Genomic DNA, 25412 nt, shown 5'->3' on the forward strand with positions numbered 1-25412 from the left:
GCTATATAAGCTCTGCTGTGGTCTCTCAGTGGAAGCCCATACATGCAAACACATTTTAATTCTTTATTTGACACTGCATTTAAATATGCAACAATGTATATATATATATATATATATATATATATATGCTATCTATGTGTTTCCATTGGTCACCCAATCCTATTGGATTGATAGATGATGTATCCTTTTCTTATAAATTGTCTTTTGCCGACCAGATAAAAACACACGTGGATCGAAATGTAGATTCACAACTAAAATTTCCTTTGCGGAGCATGAATAGAGTGCAGGCGCTCTGCTTTCTGTATTCCATGTCTGTCGGCGAAAGGGGGCAGAACTTCATGAATAATGAATGTGCATAGTGGACCATGGCTTGGACTTTTCGCCTGAAGCTCACTGCTGCCCCCCAGTGATCATGCAGAGCAGTGTCGCCGTCCAGTCACGTGCTGCATCTTCCCTTACCTTTGATCAGTCAATATGTGTGCCGTCCGCCATATTTCAGATTCTACAACATTACCGCTGGTGACTGCTAACCGCGCGAGCCGATTGGCTCTGCGATGCGGTGGAGAGTAGAGAGAGACGAGGGGGAGCTGGGAGGAAGGAGGGAATGGTGTTATCCTCATCTGCAGGTGTCAGTTAAAATTAGTTGTTCGTTGAGTGTATTTGCATATTCAACAATAAAAGGGAAGTTGCTTACTTGCATGCGTGTGTGTGCGAGAGAGAGAGAGACAGACCTCTAACTGCACAGAAATTGGCCTATTTGTGCATGATGAGGCAGTGTGTTTATGCATCATATCTTGTTTCTCTTTATTTCCCATGATCCTCTATGACAAAGAGACAATGTCCTGTAGCAGAGTACCTATCTGAGCGGTAGGTGTCAGGTTTAAGAGGGTTTGCATTTTGATGTCTTGTCTACCGCTATTGAAGACTAATTCTTTGCATAGAAGCAGAACCAGCATTTGTGGGCTTCACAGTGAACAAAAAGGGTGGCCATCTTGTGGGAGCCAAGCCAAGACACTGAGTTATGTCTCCTGAGTTATGTTTGTCTTTGTGTGCCTCGTTACTTTTTTTCTATGACCTCTCTCTCTCTCTCTCTCTCTCTCTCTCTATTGCGATCTTCCACACTAACCTCCTGTCTTTCTCACCAATTCCTTTTCTCCTCCTTGCTATCAGCTGCTTGCTCATTCTGTAAATTAGAGCTGTCTCTAGCAGCAAAGAGTGAGAATCTATGCTCATAATCTTTGCTGTTTCAAAACCCATACTCGCATCCAGTGAAAGATTTTTTCATCGTAGTGTTGGTCTCATTTTTTTGGCCTTGCCCTAGCTTACTGTCAATAACTGCCATTGGTTTCTGAGTACACCATAGGAACAGAAAAATACAATAAAAAAATATATAAATACAATTATATGCGCAATGCATGGGGTGACTCATGACATCCCTAGGATGCACAAGGTGAAATGGGAAGTTTAAGGGGTAACATAATTTTGACTGTCAGAATGGTTTCTGAAGTCTTGCTCTCCCTCCCTGACACAACAATCAATAGCTGTACAAATGGACAATATAAAGGTGTAATTAACAACAGCCAGAAAGTAGACAGTATTGTAAAGTGGCAAAGGAACAGATTGGTTGTGTATATTCTTCTAGTATCTTTCGCTCAGATAATAGAAATTTGTTTTATTTCTAAATAGACAAAAATATACATTTGGCAGGTTTAGGACGTGCACATTGACTATTTGGACGCTAAATAGAACCAGGAAAATATGTGAAAAAGTCTGAGATGTTAACAGGTGTCTGAGGCATTACACAAGGGGGGGGAGGGAGGTTTTGGACAGAGATCAGAGAACGGTGGATGGAGGGGGTGGTAGCCAGAAATAGCAGCGATGTAACAATCGCAATGAGAGGAGGGGAAATACCTTGATTACCACCATCGGTAACACTGAGTCCTCCACCGCACGCTGGTTCACTGTTGTATTGCCTCCATCAGGACATAGCAAGGGGCACAAAACAGGACCGTGCCACTCAAAGTATTCAAAGTGTCATTTCAGTGGGGCACAAGGACACCTTGTTTGATGCAAATTCAGAGAGAAGAAAATCTTTAAAAAAAAAAAAAAAAAAAAGTTAAAATTCTTACAGATGAGAATTTCAAAGTGAAATTTTAAGGGGCTGAATCAATTCGAGATTCGAATTCTGTTAGGATACCAAACAGACGTTACATACACTCTGCGTTGGTCGGTGGTCGGTTGGACAGTGAGCGGTTGAAAATTCTCCGTCTGGTCGTGAGAGATATACTAGTACAGGTGCCCGGCTGAATAATGCACATCAATGTGGAAAACACACCGGTGAGTCAGACACGATAGATCACCTTTCGAACACTTCGGTCTTCGCGTTTTTTCCGTTACTGAATTCAATCCGCTCACGTCTGGTGAGCGTTTTGATGGACGGGTAGGCTTATTTAAAAATCTGTTTACTAGGTTTTTACCGTTTGTAAAAAATAAAAAAATTAGATTTCAAGTAAACGTGCATTAATTAATTTTGGTAGTCTTTGCGTAAATGAATAACATTTTGACCCAATGTGTTGATGGGTGATAAGAAGTTGCAACGAACGGCAGAAATGAGTCAGAGCACGCAGTGTCGGCTGATGCTGACAGCACCTGACCGCTTCCAAACCTCATTAGATCTTTACCAAAAAAAAGGCGGTTAATAAATAATTTGCTTTTTAATTACTCTTTCAATTGAACTGAAGTTATACCCTAGGCCATACAATGTAGGTTTCGGAGTCGTATAATAGTTCATTTGTTGCATTATATAGTTACGTTTGTTTGGTTGTGGATATGCACTTTATTTCCCAGTGTTTTATGTTGTAAACTGTAGATTGTAATGTAGCCTCATGCTAATTTAAATAATCACAATAATCAAGCTAAAATAATTCGATCTTAAACTGAACAATAAACCTTGAAGTAAATCTGCATGTGTGTTACCAATATATATTATTTTTAAAATAAACTTTAAATTTCCCTTGTATTTAATAATTTAGTAGGATACACATTTGTATAACAAATTGCTTAATTTCTGCACAATAAACTGTTATGAAATAAAATATATGAATGTCGAAGCAGGCTTTAAAAACCCTGAGACCTTTAATTTAGCTTTTATAATGACTGGACAACAAAAATGTTTAAATTACATTCATGTAATGTTATGATTATAGTCATGGTGACAAGCATAATTTATAATAATATTAATGGTACTAATTATTATTATTATTATTATTATTATTATTATTATTATAATATCAGTACTAATTCTGATTTATAATAATAATAATAATAAGAAGAAGAAGAAGAAGAAGAATAAAACATAAAAAAGGCCCTATTATTATTATTATTATTATTATTATTTCATGATGGCTTAAAGTATTTTATCGTTGAACTTTTAATTTATGGCAGCAGAATGTAAAATAATAGAAATGCATATGCTGTAGTTAACAGCTAAGATACACATCATAAATGATCAAGAATTACAATGCACTTTGAAAGCAAGCCTAGGACACTTTGATATCACATCAAATAATAATGCGGCCCATAATTATATTTATTTTGTATTAACTGGAAACAGTTGGGTAGATTATTTTATATCTAATACGATAATATATATATATCTAATGTTTTAAATAAACATTGTTTTTGTGTGTGGTGGTTTATGGGGTATAGTTTCTTCGAGTGTGTGTTCTCAGTGCTCGGCGAAGCATTGCTTACAGGTGTGGCCAAACAAGTTTTCTAAATTCCCATTAACGCTAGAGAAATGAGAGGGCACGTCACGTTGGCAGGAATGTACACGTCGAGACGGTGAACCGGGACAAACGGGGGACGTTTTACTGAGATTGTGCTCGGCCATTTATGAGTCTGGGTCTGTGCCATCACACGCTCGCACAACGACGGCTTTGGCACCTGAAATATCACCGCCCAGTAGAACAAGACTGTTCGGCACCCGAACAAGCTAAAATATAAGCCATTTCAGCTCGTTCAGACTTCACAGTTTGGTGACACTGTGGAAATGGGGGGTAGTGGGGCAGTAGGAAATAGTTCATCACCGAGCTTTCGTGTGGTTACAGAATGGTTACAGTTGTGTGTGTGTGTGCGTGTATTTGTGGGTATGTGTGTGTGTTCCTGCATGGGTGCCTGTCGCTGCTTTTCCACCGCATGCTACCGGCTCATCTCGACTCGACTCTACTAGACTTTCTTGGTTTTCCATCGGGCAAAAGTTGTGGATAGCACCTGGTACCCGGTACTTTTTTGGTATCACCTCCGTCGAGGTTCCAAGCGGGCTGAGGCGATGCCAAAAGGTGATGTGAAAACACTGCAGACCACTGATTGGTCAGAGCAACGCGTTTCATGCGGTGTCGCTGATGACGACCGGCTACATTGACAGTGGAAAACGAAGTACCTGGTACCAAAAGCGAGTCGATTTGAGTCGAGTTGAGCCGGTACCATGCGGTGGAAAAGTGGCTTATGTGTATGCATGTGCACAACATCCCGGTCTAGTCAGTTAAAATTGAGTGTTTGGCGGTAAGTGTGTGTGTATGTGCATTGGGGGACACATTGTTAAGAAGGCCCTACACACATATCCTGGGTGCTTCTTCAGGAACAATGAAGGAGGAATACAATATTTAGCTTAGTCAGAGAGACTTTCAGCGTACTTCACACAATAATGCTCAGTTAATATCGCAGAGCAGGCACTACGGACGTCTACAGTGAAATGCGAACAACGGCGTCAAATAATGATATGACAAGCTTTTAGCACTATGGTACACATATTATAATGAACGGCATTGTGTTTCCAGTCAGCGCTACATGTCCAGTACGCAGTGGATGTGGGGTTTTCAGCTTTCAGGACTCGCCAGGCATTCTGGGATGCAGGCTGTCCACCGGAGGGACAGAAGTGGCAGACAGTGTGCGCTGAGAGCTGGGAGAAGCCAGCGATGGAGTGTGAGGGGATGGAGGAGAGGAAGAGCGGGGAACAGAAGAGAGAAAAGGAGAACAAGAGAGAGAGAGAGAGAGAGACGGAAGAGATCTGGGGGTGTTTTTCACTTCATGTGAAGTCAGGAAGTGAAAGGTGAAATGCTCAGGGCCCTTGGAGACGTGCTGAGCAGCGTGCTGGGCGGTGAGGATGATTGTGAGGATGAGGATGATGAAATCTCATCTCGCGCGGGCGGACGAGAGCATCGTCGGTTGAAGCTACGTTTTGTGAACGAGCCCCTAAAAAGGAAAGATTCGGCCGTGCCCACCATTCACGCAGTCGCTCTCTCTATTCTCGCTCGTCCGTGTCCATGCTGAGGTTGGAAAGTTTTGTTTTTTTTTCTCGCCACCATTTTGAGGGTTTTCTCCCCACTGGGAGTTTTTACCTCATGTTCTTGCTGTTTGGGGGGGTTCAGGCCTGGTGTTTGCTCTTCTTGCTTTGCCAATCTGTAATGTGTCTTTGTGACAGTTCTCTGTAGCACTATTCAAATGAAATGAAATTGAATTGAAGCGGATTGAATTGAATTGAACTGAATGGAATTGAAGGTGTGGTCCTGCGCTTAGCTGTTCTCCCACTCGCATCAACGCCTTCTCCCTTTTTTCTTCTTTTTCTCCCCTCCTGCAGATATCAGGATGTCAAAGCCAGTAGAGGTTGAGAAGCCAGGGGCAGACTCTCCAATGGAGAGCACAGGTATGGACTGTGTGTGTGTGTGTGTGTGTGTGTGTGTTTTCCTGTGTGTGCCTGTGTGTGTGTGTGTGTGTGTGTGTGTGGGTGATCGTACCTGAATATAGATCATTCTCTCCGTCTGCATGTCGGTGTGCTGTTTCACATCGCCGTCGCCATCATGCCATCTTCCCCTCTCACAGTTTCCATTCTTCGGTGTGTGACAGGCGGAGAGAGAGAGAGGCCCTCGACTAATTTGAGTGACGCCTCGCCCACGATAGATTATGATCGTTGCTGATGCTCTCGCGCGTCCTATTCAGCTTATTTTTCTCTGGGCGCTCGTCAGCCTTTTTCCGACTGTTCCAGCGAGCGCCCCTTCCAGAAAGGGCTGCGTGGGTTCGAATCTGTTTCCGCGCTTAAGGAATACATTATATCTGGCGTGTCACGTTCTGGAAGGCGCACGTGCGCACATTCAAATGACTTTACGGGCGGCGGTTCGTAGATTTTCGCGATACGCGGCACGTTCGGCGTGCCCACGCGGTTTTTTGTATCCCACGATTCGGTCCTTCATGGGAAAGGTGTGTCCGCCTTCTCGCGAAGCCGCGGTCGGGAGATCGCTATCGGCTCTCCGATTGGCCGCGGCTCGCAGCTCGACGACGCCTCGGGACGCACGTCGGTTCTCGCGTGCCCGTTCTCACTCGTGGCTGTCGACACGCGTTCACTTGCATTTTGCTCCTTCACTGTGTTCAGTGCGACGCGCCAGTGACACGGTTTCATTTGTCGCCTGCGCTCTCAGAAATAGAGGTGCAGCGGAGGCACGTTTCCGTTCTTTGAGTGACGAATGTCCCGAGTGTACCGTGAAAGTACAGTAATGCTCTTTTTAGGCAAATTTGCGCACCTTTTTTTCCATTTTACTTATCATTAAGACAGAGAGAAGTACCGAAGCACTAAATTCCTACTGAAGTTGAAACACCCTTCACAACCAAGCTGAAACTTGCCCCTAATTATCGAGGAACTGTGATGAATTTTTAATGAAAGCAACTGGAATGGTGTAGAGAATACGATTTCACCCTCTTTTCACCCCCGTGCTTCCACCACCGCGCTCTCCTGTCGTTCACAATGCTTCTTAACGCATGTTACCGAACCACAGCGCCATCCTCTGGATCGTCGTACCTCTGCAGCGCAAAGAGAAAGGTCCGGTGGCAAACGGGCGGGCGGTCGCAGCCAATCGCAGCGCTACGCTGTCAGTCGCCGCGGTGATGGAGGCGTGTAGCAGATCTTAATGGGATTACAGGCTCCAAAAATCCAATTGGTGAAAATCCAGAGCCCGAATCGTGAGGGTTGTTGAAGTGCAAAATGGCTACCGTAGCGCAAAGCTACAAAATGCCTGCCCCCCTCCCCGCAAACACCCCCCCGCCCCACCCCCCCACCCCTCCACCGCTCCAACCACCCGCCCCCGCTCTGTTTCCTGGCTTCCATCGTGTGCCAGCCAGTCTACTTGTCTGAGCTCACAGAGCGCTGGTCTGCTTCAGTCACCCCTTCCACTCAGTGGGGGCGTGCTCCTGGGAGGGGGCGGCGCCCCCCCCTGTCCCGGCCTATCAGGATGGAGCTCTCAGAGGGCGGGATTGCGCGGCTCAGTCCCGCCACGCCCGCTGTACCCGGCCCTGCTGCCCTCTGTTCCTCTGTCTCAGCCTGACTGCCATTATGGACAATACAACCCCTCTCTCACTCGCTCACTCTCTCTCTCTCTCTCTCTCTCTTTCTCTCTCGCTTTTTTCACAGACTCAGAGAGAAATGGTCCCGAGTCCAACCATCAGGTTAGTATCTTAATGAAAACGCTTGTATGAATTATTAACAAAATTGTTGTATGCATGCAAGGAGGAGGGTGGGCGATATAATGGGAATCATGATCACGGTGATACCCGATTAATATCCATAATAAAAATATGTATATAGTACCCCTAATGAGCTCTGGCCAACTTTCATTCAAGCTTACTGTTCAGCCTTCACCTTCCTCAGTGTATTTCACCTCTTTCATTCTCACCTGCTAATGAGGTATTTTGTTAATGATGAAAGGAACCCTCAACTGTTTTGTGGGAAGAGAGACTGGAGGGGTATAACATCAGCAGCCGGGCAATTAGTCTGTACAGACAGTGAGGCTGATAACTTTTTCACGCACAGGCTTTTCTTTAATAATCACCAAATTGTTTTGCTGCCTAGAATGAGACTGGAGAACTGTGAGGGGAAAAAAAATCTGAAATGCTGGTCTTCAAGGTTTAGTAGTTACCGTCTATTTAAGTAGCCGTATTTCTTAAATTACTGTACCATCCAAACGAATCCACTCACCCTTGCTGCTGTCAGGACGCAGTGCCAAATTCTGTTTGGCAGCAGAACTGATTCCTTACCTTTTACTGATGTCTTATTTTTACTGCATTATTATGAAAGTAATATCCAATGACGTAACAGCTTTTTAATAACTGCTTACCCAAGCGTTCATTAAGTGGGATGGTCTGCCTTGCTTGCAAACAAATCACTTTACCCTGGCAAATGGCTAGGGCAGGACATTTATGGAACTTTTATATGACATTACAACTTCAGGCCAACCCCTTTCCTGTTTCTTGGATTCTTATCCTTTAAGAGCTTAACCTTCAGGCGTCCTTACCAAATCCTCGAAAATTTGACTGAATTCAGCTATGGTTATTAGATTTTTTTGGGTGACTTGTGTTTTTATATAAAAATATTTGGTGGTTTTGATTGAGTTTAGGCCTTTAGGCTGGCAAGAACATGCTTCCACATACCCTGAGAATGACAGGCATGGATGTAGCAATGGGTACTGTATAGTTACGCTGACAGCTATATGGAAAGTTAATGATAAATCTCCCACACACATGCTTGCCCTTGGCAGCCCTGCTAATAGTCAGTCTGTACAATAACAGGAAGCAGTGTCGATGTTCCCCTGAATTTTCTGGGCAGTGACTGTGCGAGCTTCGAGCTGGGAGCGTCCGTCTGATAGGATGTTTCTGGTCCCTGTTTTGCAGGCTCAGCCAATGAAAATCAGTCCCTTCTCCCTCTCGCCCACTCTCAGCAGCGCCAAGGTGAGTGTGTGCGCTGTGCGCGGCGGTGGCGCGCGCGTCTGCACGTTACCGTTTGAATTTGAATCTGAGGTCGGTGTGAAGTCCCTGCAGATAGTATGAGAAAATGGTTCTCGTGCCCAGTATCACATCATACGTGTTTGTCCGTGCGTGTGAATTTGGGTCAATGAGGACAGAAATCTTCAGAGAGAGAGAGGGAGAGGGAGAGAGACAGAGTGGGAGAAAGAGAGAGAGGGAGAGAGAGAGAGAGAGAGCGAGTGTTTGTGTGTGGGTTCACGCAGGCGCGTACTCGAAATATGCAACAGTCCTGGCAAGAGCTACGTCCTAATTTGCATACAGACTGACTAATATGCAAATCAGAGCTTTTTTTTCCACCTCCACTCTTACCAGTTTGGACACGCCCAGCTCTGTGGTCCCGACAGTGAAAGTTAAGCGAAGGGAAGGGAAGGGAGTTCTTTAGCGTTCCCCCCGTCACCTCTGGACGCACAGACGCGCGGGCGCACGGGCAGAGCCGAGCGAGCCGAGATGGAGGCGAGTTTCGTTTAGAGTCGGGAGATGACACTGAGCTCCGGAACGGGCCGGACAGGGACGAGGGTAGGCACGGGCGGGGACCTTCTGGGCAGCACCATGGCGACGGCGCTCGATTGTTTTAACGTCCTGGAGACCGAGATGGGCAAGACCGGCCACTCGCCACACCCTCTGGATCTCACCATGGTAAAAAAAACAAAAACAAAAACAAACAAAACAAACAAAGCAAACAAACACTGCTATCGTATTTCAGCAAAAAAAGCTATGTGATTTGTTATATTTATTTTACTTTGGTAAAAAAAAAAAAAAAAAAGTATAGCTCTTTGCTTCTGGCGAGAAATAAGGACAGGTTACGGCAGGCGTGTTGGTGCAGTGAGGTCTGCCGGGGCGTGATCGATTGCTGGTTGTTCTTTGTTGACATCGCGGAGACACGGGCAGGTTCGAGTCGAGGAACATTTCCAGTGTTGTTCGTGGAGCTTCACGTTTGCTGGTCGTTCCTTCTCTCCCCTTTCTTGTCCTACGGCGGTGGCTTATTTGATTTTGAACGGTACATTTTAGCCTGTGTATTAGCACATTTTAATACTGTATGGATGGTGTGCGAAACTCACTCTAGTGTGTGGGATGTTCTAAATGCTTTGGATGCAGACATATACAAAATTGCTTTAAATTATTTGCGCTTACTTAGCAGATGCTCTGATCCATATTGACTTACAATGCAAGATAACAAAAACGCGAGCTAACACTGCTATCCTACTACCAAAATAAATAAACAAATTGCGGATACATATAGTACTACGCGCATGCCAAGCCATAAAAGACTTTTAAAATGTCGTAGTAATATGAATTAATTACTTACGATAAGAGTGTCAGGGGTGGGGATGGGGGAGGAACCACGATGCAGTCAGAAGCGGTGGGTTTTCAGTCTGCATCGGAAGGCTATCGGTGAATCTGCTGTATTCTATGGTACTGAAACCAGAGGAAATATCAGAGACACCATAGAAACCATAGTGTTGTTCGGGAATGAAAAACGGCATGCTGGGACATGTCTGTGCCCCAGGCTCTCCAGTGGTTTGGTGTGGTGCATGCTCACGGGGGTCCGGCGGTTTGGTGTGGTACAGGCCCACGGTGGCTGACCCCTGTCTCGCTCTCTCCGTGTTCCCCTCAGGGTAAGATGGACGAGTGTGGGGAGATGTCCCCGGCTCCTGCGCCCGCTCCGGCCCCCACCCCCACACAGACGCCCCTCCCGCACACACAGCTCATGCTGACTGGCAGTCAGTTGGCTGGGGTAACTATCTATCTATCTATCTATCTATCTATCTATCCATCCATCTATGTCTATCTATCTATCTATCTATCTATCCATCTATGTCTATCTATCTATCTATCTATCCATCTATGTCTATCTATCTATCTATCTATCCATCTATGTCTATCTATCTATCTATCTATCTATCTATGTCTGTCTATCTTGCCTGTCTGTCTGTCTGTCTTTCTTTCTATCTGTCTATCTATCTGTTTGCCTGTCTGTTTTTTTGTCTGCCTACCAGTCTGTCTATCTGTCTGTCTATCTGGTTGTCTGACTGTCTGTATATCTATCTATCTATCTCGTTCTGTCTCCCTCGATTTCCCTCTCGCTTTCTGTCTCTTCTGTTTCTCCACACCAAATTTTGTCACTAAATTACTGTATACCATTAATTGTTTTCCTAGGAAATAGAATGCTAATTATAACATGTTTTTCAATGAAAAATTAGAAATGTTAGAATGTCTTTTTTAATTGTTATAGCCATGTATTGAACATACAATTCAGAACTGCACTGATGTCCACCATTATTATAAATTTTTTCATTGTTTGAAATCTTTAGGTTGAAATATTTTTAGTTTGTGGGATATAGTGATGATGTTATGTTCCTGTGATTTTTGATGGGTCACAAATACATCCATGAATGTATTTTTCCTGCATATAAATTTAAATTTGTCATCTGGACCTATTTAAACTCTAACTAGAAAATTCTGTCTTTGGTTGGGGTAAAAAAGAGAAAAAAAACTATTGTGAATTAATGTACTACTGTATTCTCCACAACCGTCTGTAACCTCACTGCCCAGCTGTAAAAATACGCAATAACGTGCAGCCCTAGTTGGGTGAATATGACGATCGCCTGGAGACAATGTGCACCATCTTGACTTCCTTCAGTCCCACACCGCTTGGTGTGAGCGAGCATTCGTGCATATGTGTTCCACTTGATTAAATCCAGCCTCTCTATCACAAACAATACATGTCATAGCTAAAACAACAGTAGGTTTTTTTTTTAATGTGGCCCAGCAGCTAATTAAGATAGCTGGATGAAATGGAGAGAATTATTTCGGCCATAATAGAAAACGTATAATCATTATGCGCAGTGTATGCTATTTGTTCATTTCATTCGTTGGTAGCCTCACACTGGAGTAAGCCCCTGCCCTGAGAACGTAGCCATTTGTCCAGACTGAATTATCTCTGTATTTTTTTTTTTCCACTTCAATGGATATTCTATTGTGTTTACTGTTTGAATGGTTATGTTTCATATCTGCTTTCCACTGGTGACCTTTCCACTGCCAAAGTCCCACAGTGCTTTATTATAGCAACGCTAGCCTGTGGCCTCGACGACACACAAGAGCTGTTTTAAAAGAGACCAGACGGACAGTTAGCTAGCTTCCTTTGCTCAGCTCACCCTTGCTTACAGTTTACTGTCACCCTGCTGCTTGGCTGTAATTTTCTGTCTTCTCTGTCCCCTTCTTTTCCTTTCTCTGCTGCCCTCCCTTTACTCCCTCTCTCCTCTCCTCTCCTCTTCTCTCCTCTGTCCACACCTCTCTTCCTCCTCCCCTCCTTTCTCAGTTGACTGCGCTCCTGCCTGCGCAGCAGCAGTTGCTACTGCAGCAGGCTCAGGCTCAGCTTCTGGCCGCGGCCGTCCAGCAGTCAAACGCAGCCCACGCAGCCCACGCAGCCCACGCAGCTCAAGCAGCTCAAGCAGCTCAAGCAGCCCACGCAGCTCAAGCGGTGGCGGCAGCCAATCAGCAGCAGCAGCAGCAACAGCAGCAGCAGCAGCAGCAACAACAGCAACAGCAGCAGCAGCAGCAGCAACCGCAGCAGCAGCAGCAGCAGCAGCAGCAAAGTCAGCAGCCAGCGCAGTCACAGGCACACAGCACACAGGAACAAACCGGTGCCCAAGCCCCGCCCCCTCCGCCCCAGCTCACCCTCTCTCAGCCAATTCAGCTCACCGCCCAGGTATGGCCAGCCAATCAGGGCCACGCTGCACTCAAAGTGTTTTTGATGCGAGATAGAGGCCTGTTTTCGCTCTGGCTTAAGCTCATGCTGAATTAAGGCTGGTTAAACCTCAACCCGAAGGGGGAGAGATTTAATTTTAGAAAACAATTCAAAGCTAATGCATGAGCGCGTTTAGAGCGAATGTTAAATGAATGTTCACAGAGTCAGTCCTCTAGCTGGTGCTTGGATACCAGTCAAATAGTCTCATGTCCTTCAGTCTGAATTTAACCCAAAACTGCCAGTCTAATTTTTGACAAACAAAATGATACACCCTGGCCTGTTCCTCTATGATTCAGCTCTAGAAAACCTCAAGCCAATAGTTATCTGATTGTACCGGGAAAGTAGCTAGGCTTGTTCTAGTTGCTGTCAACCAATCGTGTGCTCTCTTTTTGTTGTGGGCGTGGCCTCAAATGTCAGCGCTTGGTCAGCCATTTCACTTTGAAGTTCTTTCAATATTCTACACTGATAACCACCAAAAAGCGAACACGAGCCTTCGTTCTAAGTGAGTCCCGAGGTGCCACTGGATTCAGTGGAAAGAATAACGTGAGACAGCTTTGAATTAGCCATAAAAACGCTGAAAATGTTCGGCTGAAATTTATGAGTTTGTGTTTCATTTTTACCTTCAGGCAAAGATGATGTTATTGGCATACCAATTTCAACCTCGGTTTGAGCTGGAAGAAAAAGCGAACTCCCTGCTCATGGAATTGTTAAACACACATCAATAAAAAATTTTAACCACCTACCCCCCCCCCCCCCCCATGACCCTGCCTCCCTCCACCTCTCATCCCACCCCCTCTCTCTCCCTCTCACCCCCCTCTCTTTCTCTCTCCCCCCTCTCCCTCCCCCCTCTCCTCCTCTCTCCCTCTCTCTTACTCTCCCTCACTCCCCCACTCTCCCCCCTCCCTCCCTCTCTCACCCACTCTCCCTCTTTTCCTCCCTCTCCCTTTCACCCACTCTCTCCCCCTCTCCCTTTCCCTCACCCCCTCTCTCCCCCCTCTCTCTCCCTCTCCCCCTCCCTCTTTCTCTCCCTGTCTCAGGACATTCAGCAGCTGTTGCAGCTGCAGCAGCTGGTCCTGGTGCCGGGGCACCCCCTGCAGTCGCCTGCGCAGTTCCTCCTGCCGCAGGCACAGCAAGGGCAGCAAGGTGAGGTCCTCGCTCCCCCGGGGACACGCCCACCCTACCACTTACCTGCACAGCAGAGCGGCAGAGCAGCCGGCAGTAGCGCTCTGCATCACCGCACCCTTCCCCTATCCGCTCCCCACAGCACACACACACACCATAATCTCATTCTGCACCTCCATCACACACACGCCTCACATTCTGATTCATCCTGCCCTCCCTCTCTCCGATAACACAACCTGTGAACTGATTGCATTATTTGCTTTAAGACATTACAAGTAATGGTTTTACTGTTTCAGCCTGTAGCGATACTGGCACTGGAACAAAAATTTTATTTGCTTTGGATGTTTTTTTTTTCTTCTTTTTTTTTTCTTTTCTGCTCTACACTCCTACACCTATATCCGTGAAAGTATAGTATGATAATATAAATAAACATTTAAAGGCCCAGAGGATGACGATATGTGATTTAGACTGCCGGCATTAATGAGCCTGAAACACCAGGCCGTCCTGTCTGAGTAACCTGCGTGTTCGTTCCCCCCTTTACCAGGTCTGCTATCGACACCAAATTTAATTCCGCTACCTCAGCAAAACCAAGGGGGCCTCCTGTCCGCTCCACCCAGACTGGGGCTCCAAGCACAGGTACAGGTACACCCTGCATAGGTTATAAACTGGTATAACTTACACATTACAGGCATTTGGCAGACGCTCTTATCCAGAGCGACGTACAACAAAGTTATAAACATAACCAGGAACAAGTGTGTCGAAAACCCTAGAGAGAAGTACCGTTCCAAGTGCAGGGAACAACCGCATAGGTCAACTTGGACCCTGTAGGTTAAACTTATAAATATATGTGCACGCTGCATAGGCTGTAAATTATTATAAGTATTCGTAGAAGCTGCATAGGTTATAAACTGCTATAACTTATAAATATATGTACACGCTGCATAGGCCATAAACTGTTATAACTTATAAACATATGTACACGCTGTATAGGTTATTAACTATTATAAGTATACATACAAGCTCCTAGGTCATAAACTATTATACGTTATAAATACACATATAAGCCGCATAGGTTATAAACTTATAGGTATACATACAAGCTCATAGGTCATAAACTATTATTCGTTATGAATATGTACAAGCTGCATAGGTCATGATTATGAGTTATACATATATGGTCTAGCTGCATAAGTTATAAACAGTTGCAAGAACATGTACAGGCAACATAAGCTGTAATCAATTGTAAGTTAAAAGCACAGCTACAAGCTATATAAGTTGTAATCTGTTATAAGCACAAAAGTACAAACTGTATAAGTTATAAGCTCTTATAGATAATGACCACAGACATAGCCTGCATGAACATGCACTGAATGCTGTCTCGCCGTTGCAGAGGGACAAGGGTGTGGACAGCGGCGTGAGCTCGGGGACCTCTGTGGCCTCTCACCCCGAGGAGCCCAGCGACCTGGAGGAGCTGGAGCAGTTTGCGCGCACCTTCAAGCAGAGGAGGATCAAGCTGGGCTTCACACAGGTACTCCCCCCCGCTGCTGTTTCCACTCACCACCACCAGGGGGGTCACCGTTTGGTGAGGCACACCGTCGGGGTGGAGGCAGTCAGCTGGGAGCTCATGGATTCAGAGCTCAGCCATGTGGGAAATACAACTAACCGTCTACTTCCTTCTTCGTTATTCATTCTACTTCACATATTAATCTGTAGTTGATTTGTGGGTGTTGCTTCATGTGTATAATTGCACAATATTACCTGGCAGTGCAACTGTTATTTTTCCTGTTTTTTTCCCCCATATTTTCCTGTCTCTCCTTAAATGTATACCTATATAACTGTGTGTGTGTGTGTGTGTGTGTGTGTGTGTGTGTGTGTGTGCGCGCGTATGTGTGTGTGTGTGTGTGTGTGTGTAATAGAGCTCATGTGGTGTTCTGTCTGCCTCAGGGTGACGTCGGGCTGGCGATGGGGAAGCTGTACGGTAACGACTTCAGCCAAACCACCATCTCCCGCTTCGAGGCCCTCAACCTGAGCTTCAAGAACATGTGCAAGCTCAAGCCCCTGCTGGAGAAGTGGCTGAACGACGCGGGTGAGCGCAGGCGGGAGCTATGGCGACCGATGGGGGGGGGGGGGAATGCTTACAGGGGTGATATTGTAAGGGAAAATGGGGGGCGGGGGGGCGGGGGCGGGGGGGAAGTGTTAACAGTAGGGGAGGAGGTTGAAGGCAGGGACGCTGTGTATGACATCATCACACAATTCTCACACTGTAAGACCTAAGAGAAAAAAGCAGCAGAGCACCTCACAGAGTGGAAATGAGCTCAGGAAAGGGACCTCATTGGAGAACAAGAGTCTGTGGAATTGGATTGGCCAAATTACGACACACATAAGTGCTGTTTTAATGAAGAGCCTGAAGCAATATTGTAGTGAAAACCATTGCAGTCCACATGACTGCAGTAGGAACATACTGTTGCCCTCCATCGCTGTGTGTGATTTCGGCGCTAACCCTGCACCCCTCCCCCCGGCAGAGACCATGTCCATCGACAGCACGTTGCCCAGCCCCAGCTCCCTGTCCTCCCCCTCCCTGGGCTTCGAGGGCTTGCCGGGCCGCCGCAGGAAGAAGCGCACCAGCATCGAGACCAACGTGCGGGTGGCCCTCGAGCGCAGCTTCATCGCGGTGAGAGTCGCTACGCCGCGCCGCGCCGCGCCAAGCCGAGCCGAGCCGAGCCGAGCCGAGCCGAGCCGAGCCGAGCCGAGCCGAGCCGAGCCGAGCCGAGCGGCGTCTCTGAGCGCTGCGCTGGGATCAGCTCATCCTCCTGCCCGACGACGGACGAGAGCTCGGATACGGACCAGGGGAAAGCGGTCCCAGATCAGCGCTCGGCCTGGAATTCACATCTGTGCCATATTTCACAGAATCGATTTTACTGCGACTCCTCTGTTTCCGGTTCTGTATTTTTAAATAATTTTTAAAAAAAGATTTTAATAATCTCGTGGCTGCTTCGCTGCTTGCGCCTGGTTGCTCTGCATCCAGTTCTTGGCGTCTCGTTATCCAGATGTGCGAGCATGCATATTTTTGGTTGCGTTTTTATGGGTGCTTCCTAGTGCAAAATTGTGGATGAGGTCGTTCCTTTTTTTCCTGATAATTAGGACTATTCATTAAGGGTCATTAAGGTGTTGATATGTGCAACTGCAACAGAGTGCCAATACAAGTGAACTGGGGCTGTTTCCTTAGTAAACACAGCCCTGGGGCTCACTCTGTACTGTGTGTGGGCCTGCTGGCCAGAACCTCTGGTGTCTGTCACTCCAGCTGATCAGCGTGACACACGTGGTCTGCAAGCACCACACGTTGTCTGGTATACCGGCACATGCATCCTCCCCCGGATCAGCCTTCACAGGAGCTCCTGGCGCTACGCGGCTTGCTGGCAGCAGACTGCGCTCTCTTCAGCTTTTCACGCTGCGCTAGCCTTGGGCTAAAAGGGGCATTCCGGAACGTTCAGAGCCCCAAACCCAAAAGGAGCCATTAGCCTGGGGCTAAGCTTTTATTAACTCAACAGTGGTAGAGCACCCCTTGTAGAGTGGAATTGTCTAAACCCTGCCCCTGGACCTGAGGAGGGTAAACACAGGCTTTGTTGCCACTAGCCCCTGGAAGAAAAAAAAAAAAGATATGACAGAGGATCGTGGGAAACGCAGTGATTGTGGAGCCATGTTTTCAACAGGAGCTGCTTTTTGACTCCAAGGGAAACTTCATCTGTCCAATCAGAAACAACCATCACTTTATTTAAATATTCAAATGTTAGTCACGTGCATTTTTTAAGAGTTTCTAACAGTCTGGAAAACATGACAGACAGTTGGAACGAAAGTCTGTAATAAACATGTTGACTACAGGGAGTTGTCTGCAGCCAGACAGAGAGAGAGAGATGCTGTATAAGGGGAAATTTTCCCCCTAACAGAACATATCACAGTTATTTACAATAATATAGCCAAGGCTGTCATAATTTTCTCCGCATTTGTTAAAAACAGGCAGTGAACTGAAAACTTAAAGGGATAGCTCAGTTCTCTTTCTTGGATTAAAAAAAATGCATATTATTTCAGTTTTTGTTTATTTTTGAACTGTTTTGGAAGCTAGCCCAGTGTCAAACACACCCCCAGGCTAAGGCTAAGGCAGTATGGTTTGAAAACCCTATTATGTTCACTCTGTTCTGCCTGTGGACATGGTGACTGAGACTTCCCATTCCAATCAGTACCAATCAGTGTTAACGTGGAGACCAGCTGTGTCACAGTCTCTGGTGTTCCAATCCATTCATCAACTGGTTCAACTTCTACAGGCGCTGCTCTGTGCTCTTCAGTTCTGATGCACAGCAAACAGTGAATCAAATCAGGATCACACAGACTATTTTCAATGCTGTTGCTAATGCACCATGTATATTAGCTGTAATCCTGCGTTGGTGCACCATCTATATTTGCTGTTGTCCTCTGCAGTGATCCTTTTACGTTAATTGACCATGATTGTAATATCGAGTGTGAGCTACCTACTGCAATTTCACTGATAATGAAGATTAATGATTGTGCAGTTCCCTGTAGAATTGGCTCCCATATCTTCCCCCAAAGGATCCTAATTAATTAAGTTGTTAATTAGAACATTGAATCATGAGGTGTGCAGTCTGCCAAAATAGAATCGAATGGTGTTCAGCATGATTTCTGTTGATTAGGGCCTTGAAGAATTGTACTGTCAAATGAATTATGCCAATAATGACATTAATGCTTAGACTGAAATAACAATCTAAGTCTGATGCAGTGATGGTGATGACATTATCACAGTGATGATGTCAGCACTAGTGATGGTGATGATGACATTAGTATCAGCGATGCTGCCAGCACTACAGCGATGGTGATGACGGCATCCTTATTTGTGATGATGTCAGCACGGGTGATGACGTGACTGTCGTTCCTCCAGAACCAGAAGCCTACCTCAGAGGAGATCCTGCTGATCGCGGAGCAGTTGAACATGGAGAAGGAGGTGATCCGGGTCTGGTTCTGCAACCGGCGCCAGAAAGAGAAACGCATCAACCCTGCCAGCGCCACCCCCCCTTTGCCCAGTCAGCCCCCCCCTGCGACGCACAAACCCCCCTGCTACAGCCCGCACATGGTATGGCTCGCACTCACCCCCCCCAACCCTCCCTCAGCGCCCAACCACTAGCCTGACCACTCAACATCACCCCTGCGTGTGTCCTCAAGATGAGAGTTCACCAAATGTTCACACCCCACACCCCCCCCCCCCACTGCTGCCCGGTCATGGTATCACCCATCCTGCATGGCTTTACTTCCACCAACCGAGGCCCCTCTTCCCTCCCCTCCGTCCTCTGCACTTGGTACCGTCCTCCTGCAACAGAACAGCGTGTCACAGTCTTTTTGTCGGCCGACCTGGAAGTCCCTTCCGTCGTGGTTCCCGTGAATTTTGAAGCTGTGAATTATGAAGCTGTGTTTTTAAAAAAAACAGTAAATTGCTAACAAGTTGCTATGTTGAAACTACAGCGGTAGTTGATTGCAGGCGGGCTAGTATGAAACTGGAGTGGTGGTTGGTGGAATGTGACCATTGTTTTAGTTGCAATACAGCAAATTGTTGGCGGCTAACTGTTAAAAGCACACAACAGCTTCGAAATTCACGGCTGAGATATTGATGAGCGTAACTGATATGGCAGAACACAGTTTGAAACTCTGCGAAGCTTATGTTAACCACAAACCACCTCATCTTCGGCACAAATCGAAATCGAAATCCCACAGCATGCGAGCTTACTGGACGCGCACGCTGTCTCACTCTCTCTCCTCTTTTGTCCCCACCTACCTCTCTCTCTCTCTCTCTCTCTCCTTCTCTGCCCCCCTCCCCCCCCATCCAGATGTCCAGTCAGGGACTGTCCCAGGCCGTCACCAGCCTCAGCACAACAGGTAGGGGGCGCTCTACTCTCTCTCTCTCTCTCTCTCTCTCTCTCTCTGCAAGTCTCTCTCCTGGCCTACTGGTATTTCAGTATTGTAAATGAGCATTTCATTTTATAGCTGAATCATTTGTGAGTACTAAGCCAGTGATTCAGTCCCCTGCTGGTGAAAAAAGATCAAAGAAATGAAGGTCCATGTGCTCCATTAAGCTGCAGGCAGGTGAAGGACTCGATATTCTGGTTGGTTAGATGAGCTTTTTTTCTTGTTCTTATTAGAGTAGACTCTGGGATGATTGTCCAAATGTAACAAACAACGGCTGCACAATATAGTCCTGTGCTGTATCAGTGTGTGCCTACAAACCCCATTGAAAAATACAAATTATATTACTAGGATTATATCACTAGGATCTTTGTGTAGTCAGTAATGAAATCAACCTCAGTTACTTTATTCAGATTACTTTATTTATCTCTATGAAAAGGCATTACTGGTTAGCTAAAATTAGTTAGCTCTAGCTAACTGTAGTTCGGCATTACTCCTAACAGTAAAAAATGTAGTGTTTGTTGGTGAAGTTTGCTGGGACACTGTGGACACTTATTACAGTGTGGACCAAAATGTAATTAAATCTGGCTTTGCTGGGCTGTATGTCCACAATTCATCACTGCACAGTGCATTCTACAGGACCTGTCGCTAGGCTCTCAAGATTATAAATTTCGCAAGCAAGCTAATGATTTCTACTGGCTTTTAAAAGTGGCTTTCACTCCTAGAACAAGACAGTACACTAAATGATTTCATATATATATATATCAATCATGGCAAAAATACATTTGCAAAAACCCATAATTCACCCTAGGCCCAGATGAAGATTCAAAAATGAAGGCTCTCTTGAATTAATAAATATGCAGTAGAATTCTCAAGATCAAATATTTTTATGTTTATTATATTCTTATTAATTTTCTCTGAGTACCAGCTCTGGTTATTATTGCCAGCTGATACCGTTGTAGGTTGGCATCTAACTTAACTGAAGCATGACAAGTCTGCAAAAAAAGGCATAGCCTTCGCCGCTAAGCTTGTGAGTAGTTTTTAATGTGACATTCATTTATAGATATAAGGTCTAGTAATGAAATGCTGAATTGGTTCTTAGGATGTCGAGCTGTCATTTCTAGACAACTGTATGCAAAATAAAAAATTTGGCCGCAGTTTTGATGGAACTTTTTGCCGAGAGACGAAGCGATTTAATAGCGTATAGCATTCGCCGTCACCGTCACCGTTTTTCACCCCGATAATGTGTCTGGTGCGTCGAGCAGCCGCCGCGATTCGGGCTATTAAAAGCAATAAACGGCGGGAGGATGAGTAAAATGGAGGCAGTGTTGAGATTTGCGGTCTGGCGGATAGAGGGGACAGGATGTCTGATCTCGTAGAGCAGCTTAGCCCACCACCGCTGCACATTTGAATTTCACTTCTGTATGAAACTGACGTGGGGGGGCTCCCTGGGGCGTTCTGCTGAACGGTTACATATAGTTTCACTTTGTGAAATCATACGTAACTGAGAACCGGTTTTAAGTGCATAACTCCAGCCACATTTCAGTATTTGGAGTTTGTGTAACTCCCTTTACTGTGTCTCTTTTTGTGCTCATTTTAGTCATATTATTTATGCAGTTGAGCTTATGTGTTTATTAGTTTATTTAAAAAACATTATCAGTTTTGCAGCTGTACCCATTCCTAAAAGACTCACTACTGTACTGGTTTAGATGTTCCTATCAATTCCTCAGTTCTACAATAAACATGACAACTATTGCCTGTTCATCTACACAGGCTTTATTCATGTATGAAGTATTGTTCCGTTAGTTTCTTTTTCAGAGGAGAGAGTCTGTGCCCAATATATTCTTACTACTTCTGATGAAGAAAAAATTGTCCATAGCAGAGGAAGACTTGAAGTTAATAGGGTGATTGTCAGTTACTCTCTTCTTAAACACTCTCTCATTTAATCAGTTAACCTCTTCCTCTTTGTCTCTCTCTCTCCCCCTCAGTGACCACAATGTCGTCAGTTTGTCCTCTGACCCCCAGCGGTCCTGCCACCCTCAGCTCCGCCCCTTCCCCAGTGACCCCGCCTCCTCGCAGCACAGCTAGCCCCGCCCCCCCCAGCCACAGCACACTGGGCCTCAACACAGGGTGAGCGCTCGGTGCTTCCCGCCGTCCCGCCGCCCCGTCGCCCCCCCCTCTCCCCTCAGCACAGACGCCTGAACACCCTCACAGCACGCACACTAGCACAGTGCTCACGCCAACGCAGCAGACACCGACACGACGCTCACTAACACGACGCAGCTCACACGTTAACACAGTGCGCGCTAACGCACCGCACACCGGCGGCTCACTCGCAGAGTGGCGGCCGCCTCGGGTTCACCTGCAGTTTGTGGCGGTCGACCCCGAGCCCCGCCCCCCTCCCCCACCCCCCCCCCAGAGCGCCGCTCTGTCCCCCTAACACTGTGTGTGGTTTCTTGTGTTCACAGCTTGTGGCGTGTGGGTAAAAAGAACGGTGACGTGTCTAACTACATCACCGATTTCGCTGCAAACTTGAGGTGAATACGACAGAGGGTGCTGAGTGTGCTCGCTCACACACACACACACACGCGCGTGCACGCAGGCACGCTGATGTGCAAGGCCTACGAAGCCAAACACACACGCAGACACACGCGCACAACTCACTGCGCACATTCACACATCCATTTACACAAAACTAACTGAGAAGTAGGCAGACGGGTCAACATACTACTGCCCAGTGCACATGCACACACACACGCGCATATGCACACTCCTCAAACCCAAACAGCATAGAGACGCAACCACGAACAATGCAGAAATGCGAAATAAAACTGTGTGTCCGTCTTCTTGGTTAAACTGCTTTACGCGTCTGTCCAGTCTCGTTTGGTTGTGAAACTCAGACTCTCAAAATGGCGCTAAAAATATGAGTTTGCATGATCATGTGACCAGCATGCTTTGGAAGCCAGGATTGACGGTCAGGCCTCAGGTTGCGCTCGCTGTGCGGCCTGGTTTTGGAGTAGGCCCACAACCAGGCCTGAGGGCTTTGTCTTCAGTGTGTCTCTGCTACAGGAGACAGACTGTACTGCATGCGCTGGCTGCAGCTGGCTGCAGAGTCTGTGTGTTTGAGTGATGTGATAAATGTGTGTGGTTGGGGGGGGGAGGGTGGCGTGCAGCTGTGTTTTTGCTTCTAATTCCACTTCCTTCTGCCTGCCTTTCTATGTGTGTGCGTGTGTGTGTGCGTGTGCGTGCGTGTGTGCATGCATGTGTGTGTGTGTGTGTGTGTGTGCGTGCGTGTGTCCGTGCATGTGTGTGCGTGCGTGTGTGTGTGTGTGTGTGTGCAAACTTGTGTGTGTGTGTCTGTGTGTGTGTGTGTGCGTGCGTGTGTGTGTGTGTGAACTTGTGTGTGTGTGCTTGCTCGTGTGCTTTGGCGTGTTTGGGTGTGCACGCGTGTGTTTCAGGAACACTATGATGGGAGTTAACACAGGGATGAACCAAGCTCTCATCAGCAACAACCCACTGGCTACTATACAAGGTGTGTGTGTGTGAGGAGAAGGAGAGAGAGGGTGGGCTGTAGGGAGAGTGGTGTAGCAAACTAAACGGAGGTGAGACTGTGAAGGGGGAGAAACAGTGCAGAATGGGACTGAGGAGACGAGACAGGCCAGGAAAGAGGAGCAAAGAGGCAGAAACCACAAGGCAAAAGAAAACAAATGCATATTTCAGCAATGTTTGTTATTTATTTAGAGGATGCTGTAAACCTCAGCCGCTTATAGGCTGTGCAGATTCAGAGAATGGCCCAGAATGTAGAGGGGAGCACAGCGCTCTCTAAGGGGGGGGGGGGTCATTGTGGAGGGGAGAAAAAGATGAATACAGCTGGAGTATAAGTGCTGAAGGGAGGATTGAGGAAGAGTGGAGGAAGGAAGATGGAGGAAGAAAGATTGAGGGATGGGAAGCGTGCGTAAGAAACGGAATGAAGGTTTGGTTTTGTTCATGCCATTCCCATTCATGTCCATTTCACAACCATGTACATACACTGCATGTGTGTGTGTGTGCGTGTGTGCGTGTGCGTGTGTGTGTGTGACGCCATTCCTGTATGTGATCTCGCCAAACCAGCTGCCTTCATTTATCTATCTAACCTTTACGCCCTTTTACCTCTCTGTCCTTGTTGTCTCACGTTCATTGGTTATCACACTCCCTCCATCTCAGTCAATTGCCAGGCTGTGGGTGTTAACTGTTTGTTTCTTTCTTTGTTTCTCTCTCTTTTGCTCTCACACACTCTCTCTCCCTCCCTCCCTCCCTCTCTCTCTCTCTACCCCCTCTCTCTCCCTCCCTCCCTCATCTCTCCTCCCTCCTCCTCTCCTCCCTCCTCTCCCCTCTCTCTCTCTCTCCCCTCTCTCTCCCTCTCTCTCTCTCCCTCCTCCCTCTCCTCCTCCTCCCTCCTCCCCCTCTCTCTCTCCTCTCTCTCCTCTCCTCCCTCCCCTCCTCTCGCGCTGCTCAGCCCTGGCGTCAGTGGTGGCTCCTGCCCATTCTCCAGTCTTGGGGCGTAAGTGTTGCTGGCAGCCCGGCGGCAGCTGGCGGCCAGCTCGTCCCCTCTTCTAACCACTCCGCCTCTGCCCTGGCCGGGCGACAGGTTGTGGGCGGTCGGGCGCCGCCGTGGCAAGCCTAAGCCCGTCCTCCCCTCCCAAGCCGACCCGCCTCCTGCTCCCCCTCTTCCTGCTCCAGCCCCGCCTCTTCCTGCTCCTCCAGCGAGGCGGCGCACAGCCCGCCCGCCCTGGGAGGAGCCAAGACCGAGTGACGCACCAAAAAAGGGCCAATCACAGTGGGAGGAGGAGAAGGAGGAAGAAGAGGAGGAGGAGGAGGAGGAGGAGGGAGAGGAGGACTTAGAAAACCTCGCCTTTCAACCAAAGCTGTCTCTCTCTCTCCCTCCATTTCTTGCTTTCGCTCGCTCTCTCTCAGTCTTTCGAAGCCAAAAATACACAGTATGAAAGAGAGGAGAGAGAGGGAGGGGAACAGGTGGAGGAGGGAAAAGGGGGAAAGGGGGAGATTTAAACCAAAAAAAATGATCTATCTACACAGATGGAGAGGAGGCATTGTGGGACTTTTTTGTCAACGAAGAATGGCAACACGCGCTGTCTCTTTCCTCTGGAAAAAAGGGAACGAGGAACAGGGACTGGGGGAGGGGAACGAGGCGCGTGGCGACTTTCGCCAACCAAAAATGACAAAAAAAACTTTGCTGTGTGTAACAGGATGGTGGCAAGGATAAACACGAAAGACTTTTTTTTTTAAAAAGCTGCAGGGGACAGAAAGAAGAGGATTTTAAACCAAAAAAAAAATGGAAAGAAAAACACACAATGACAAAAAAAAAAACGACAACCATGCCAAAATCCCAAATACCAAAAACCAAAAACCAAAAATACGGAGAGAAAAGCTTTACCCAAAGGACCTGTAAATACTGACCCGTCCAGGATCAGAGCTCAGCCACTCCGCACCACACAACGAGCATCCACGCCAAAACCATTTCATCTGGTCATTCTTTGCTTCATTATGTGTTTATATTTCTCTATTACTTTTTTTTTTTTTTTTTTTACTTTACAGTACAGCTTTTAATTTTTTTTTTTTGCCACGGATATTCAGATGATGCTTATATAAATAAGATATAAATAATTCTTATTGAACCGAGCTCAGATACGTGTGGGTGTCTGTGTCCATGCCACTGTCTCTCTCTGGACCTACC

The 25412-nt window shown here is 46.7% G+C and overlaps 1 protein-coding gene across 6 annotated transcripts in view; it reads left to right on the forward strand.

The window, feature by feature from the left end:
* pou2f2b (POU class 2 homeobox 2b) overlaps positions 1-23468 on the forward strand; it is a 63254-nt gene extending 39786 nt beyond the window's left edge. For 2 of the 6 annotated variants that reach the window (XM_064298292.1, XM_064298300.1), the window contains exons 2-16: positions 5639-5704; positions 7460-7494; positions 8716-8772; positions 10463-10582; positions 12167-12556; positions 13633-13738; positions 14262-14353; positions 15108-15245; positions 15662-15803; positions 16240-16388; positions 18666-18857; positions 19606-19654; positions 21670-21811; positions 22150-22218; positions 23140-23468. In XM_064298292.1, coding sequence (XP_064154362.1) covers positions 5639-5704; positions 7460-7494; positions 8716-8772; positions 10463-10582; positions 12167-12556; positions 13633-13738; positions 14262-14353; positions 15108-15245; positions 15662-15803; positions 16240-16388; positions 18666-18857; positions 19606-19654; positions 21670-21811; positions 22150-22218; positions 23140-23227 — 1835 coding nt within the window. In that variant the 3' untranslated portion in view covers positions 23228-23468. Of the gene's footprint in view, positions 1-5638; positions 5705-7459; positions 7495-8715; positions 8773-9155; positions 9484-10462; positions 10583-12166; positions 12557-13632; positions 13739-14261; positions 14354-15107; positions 15246-15661; positions 15804-16239; positions 16389-18665; positions 18858-19605; positions 19655-21669; positions 21816-22149; positions 22219-23139 lie in introns of those variants that run through there. The other 4 variants (XM_064298318.1, XM_064298329.1, XM_064298309.1 and 1 more) reach the window with 3 other exon arrangements.
* Positions 23469-25412: the final 1944 nt, after the last annotated feature.

Source organism: Anguilla rostrata, chromosome 1 (assembly GCF_018555375.3).
Source record: "Anguilla rostrata isolate EN2019 chromosome 1, ASM1855537v3, whole genome shotgun sequence".
In the NCBI taxonomy this organism is placed as follows: Eukaryota; Metazoa; Chordata; class Actinopteri; order Anguilliformes; family Anguillidae; genus Anguilla; species Anguilla rostrata.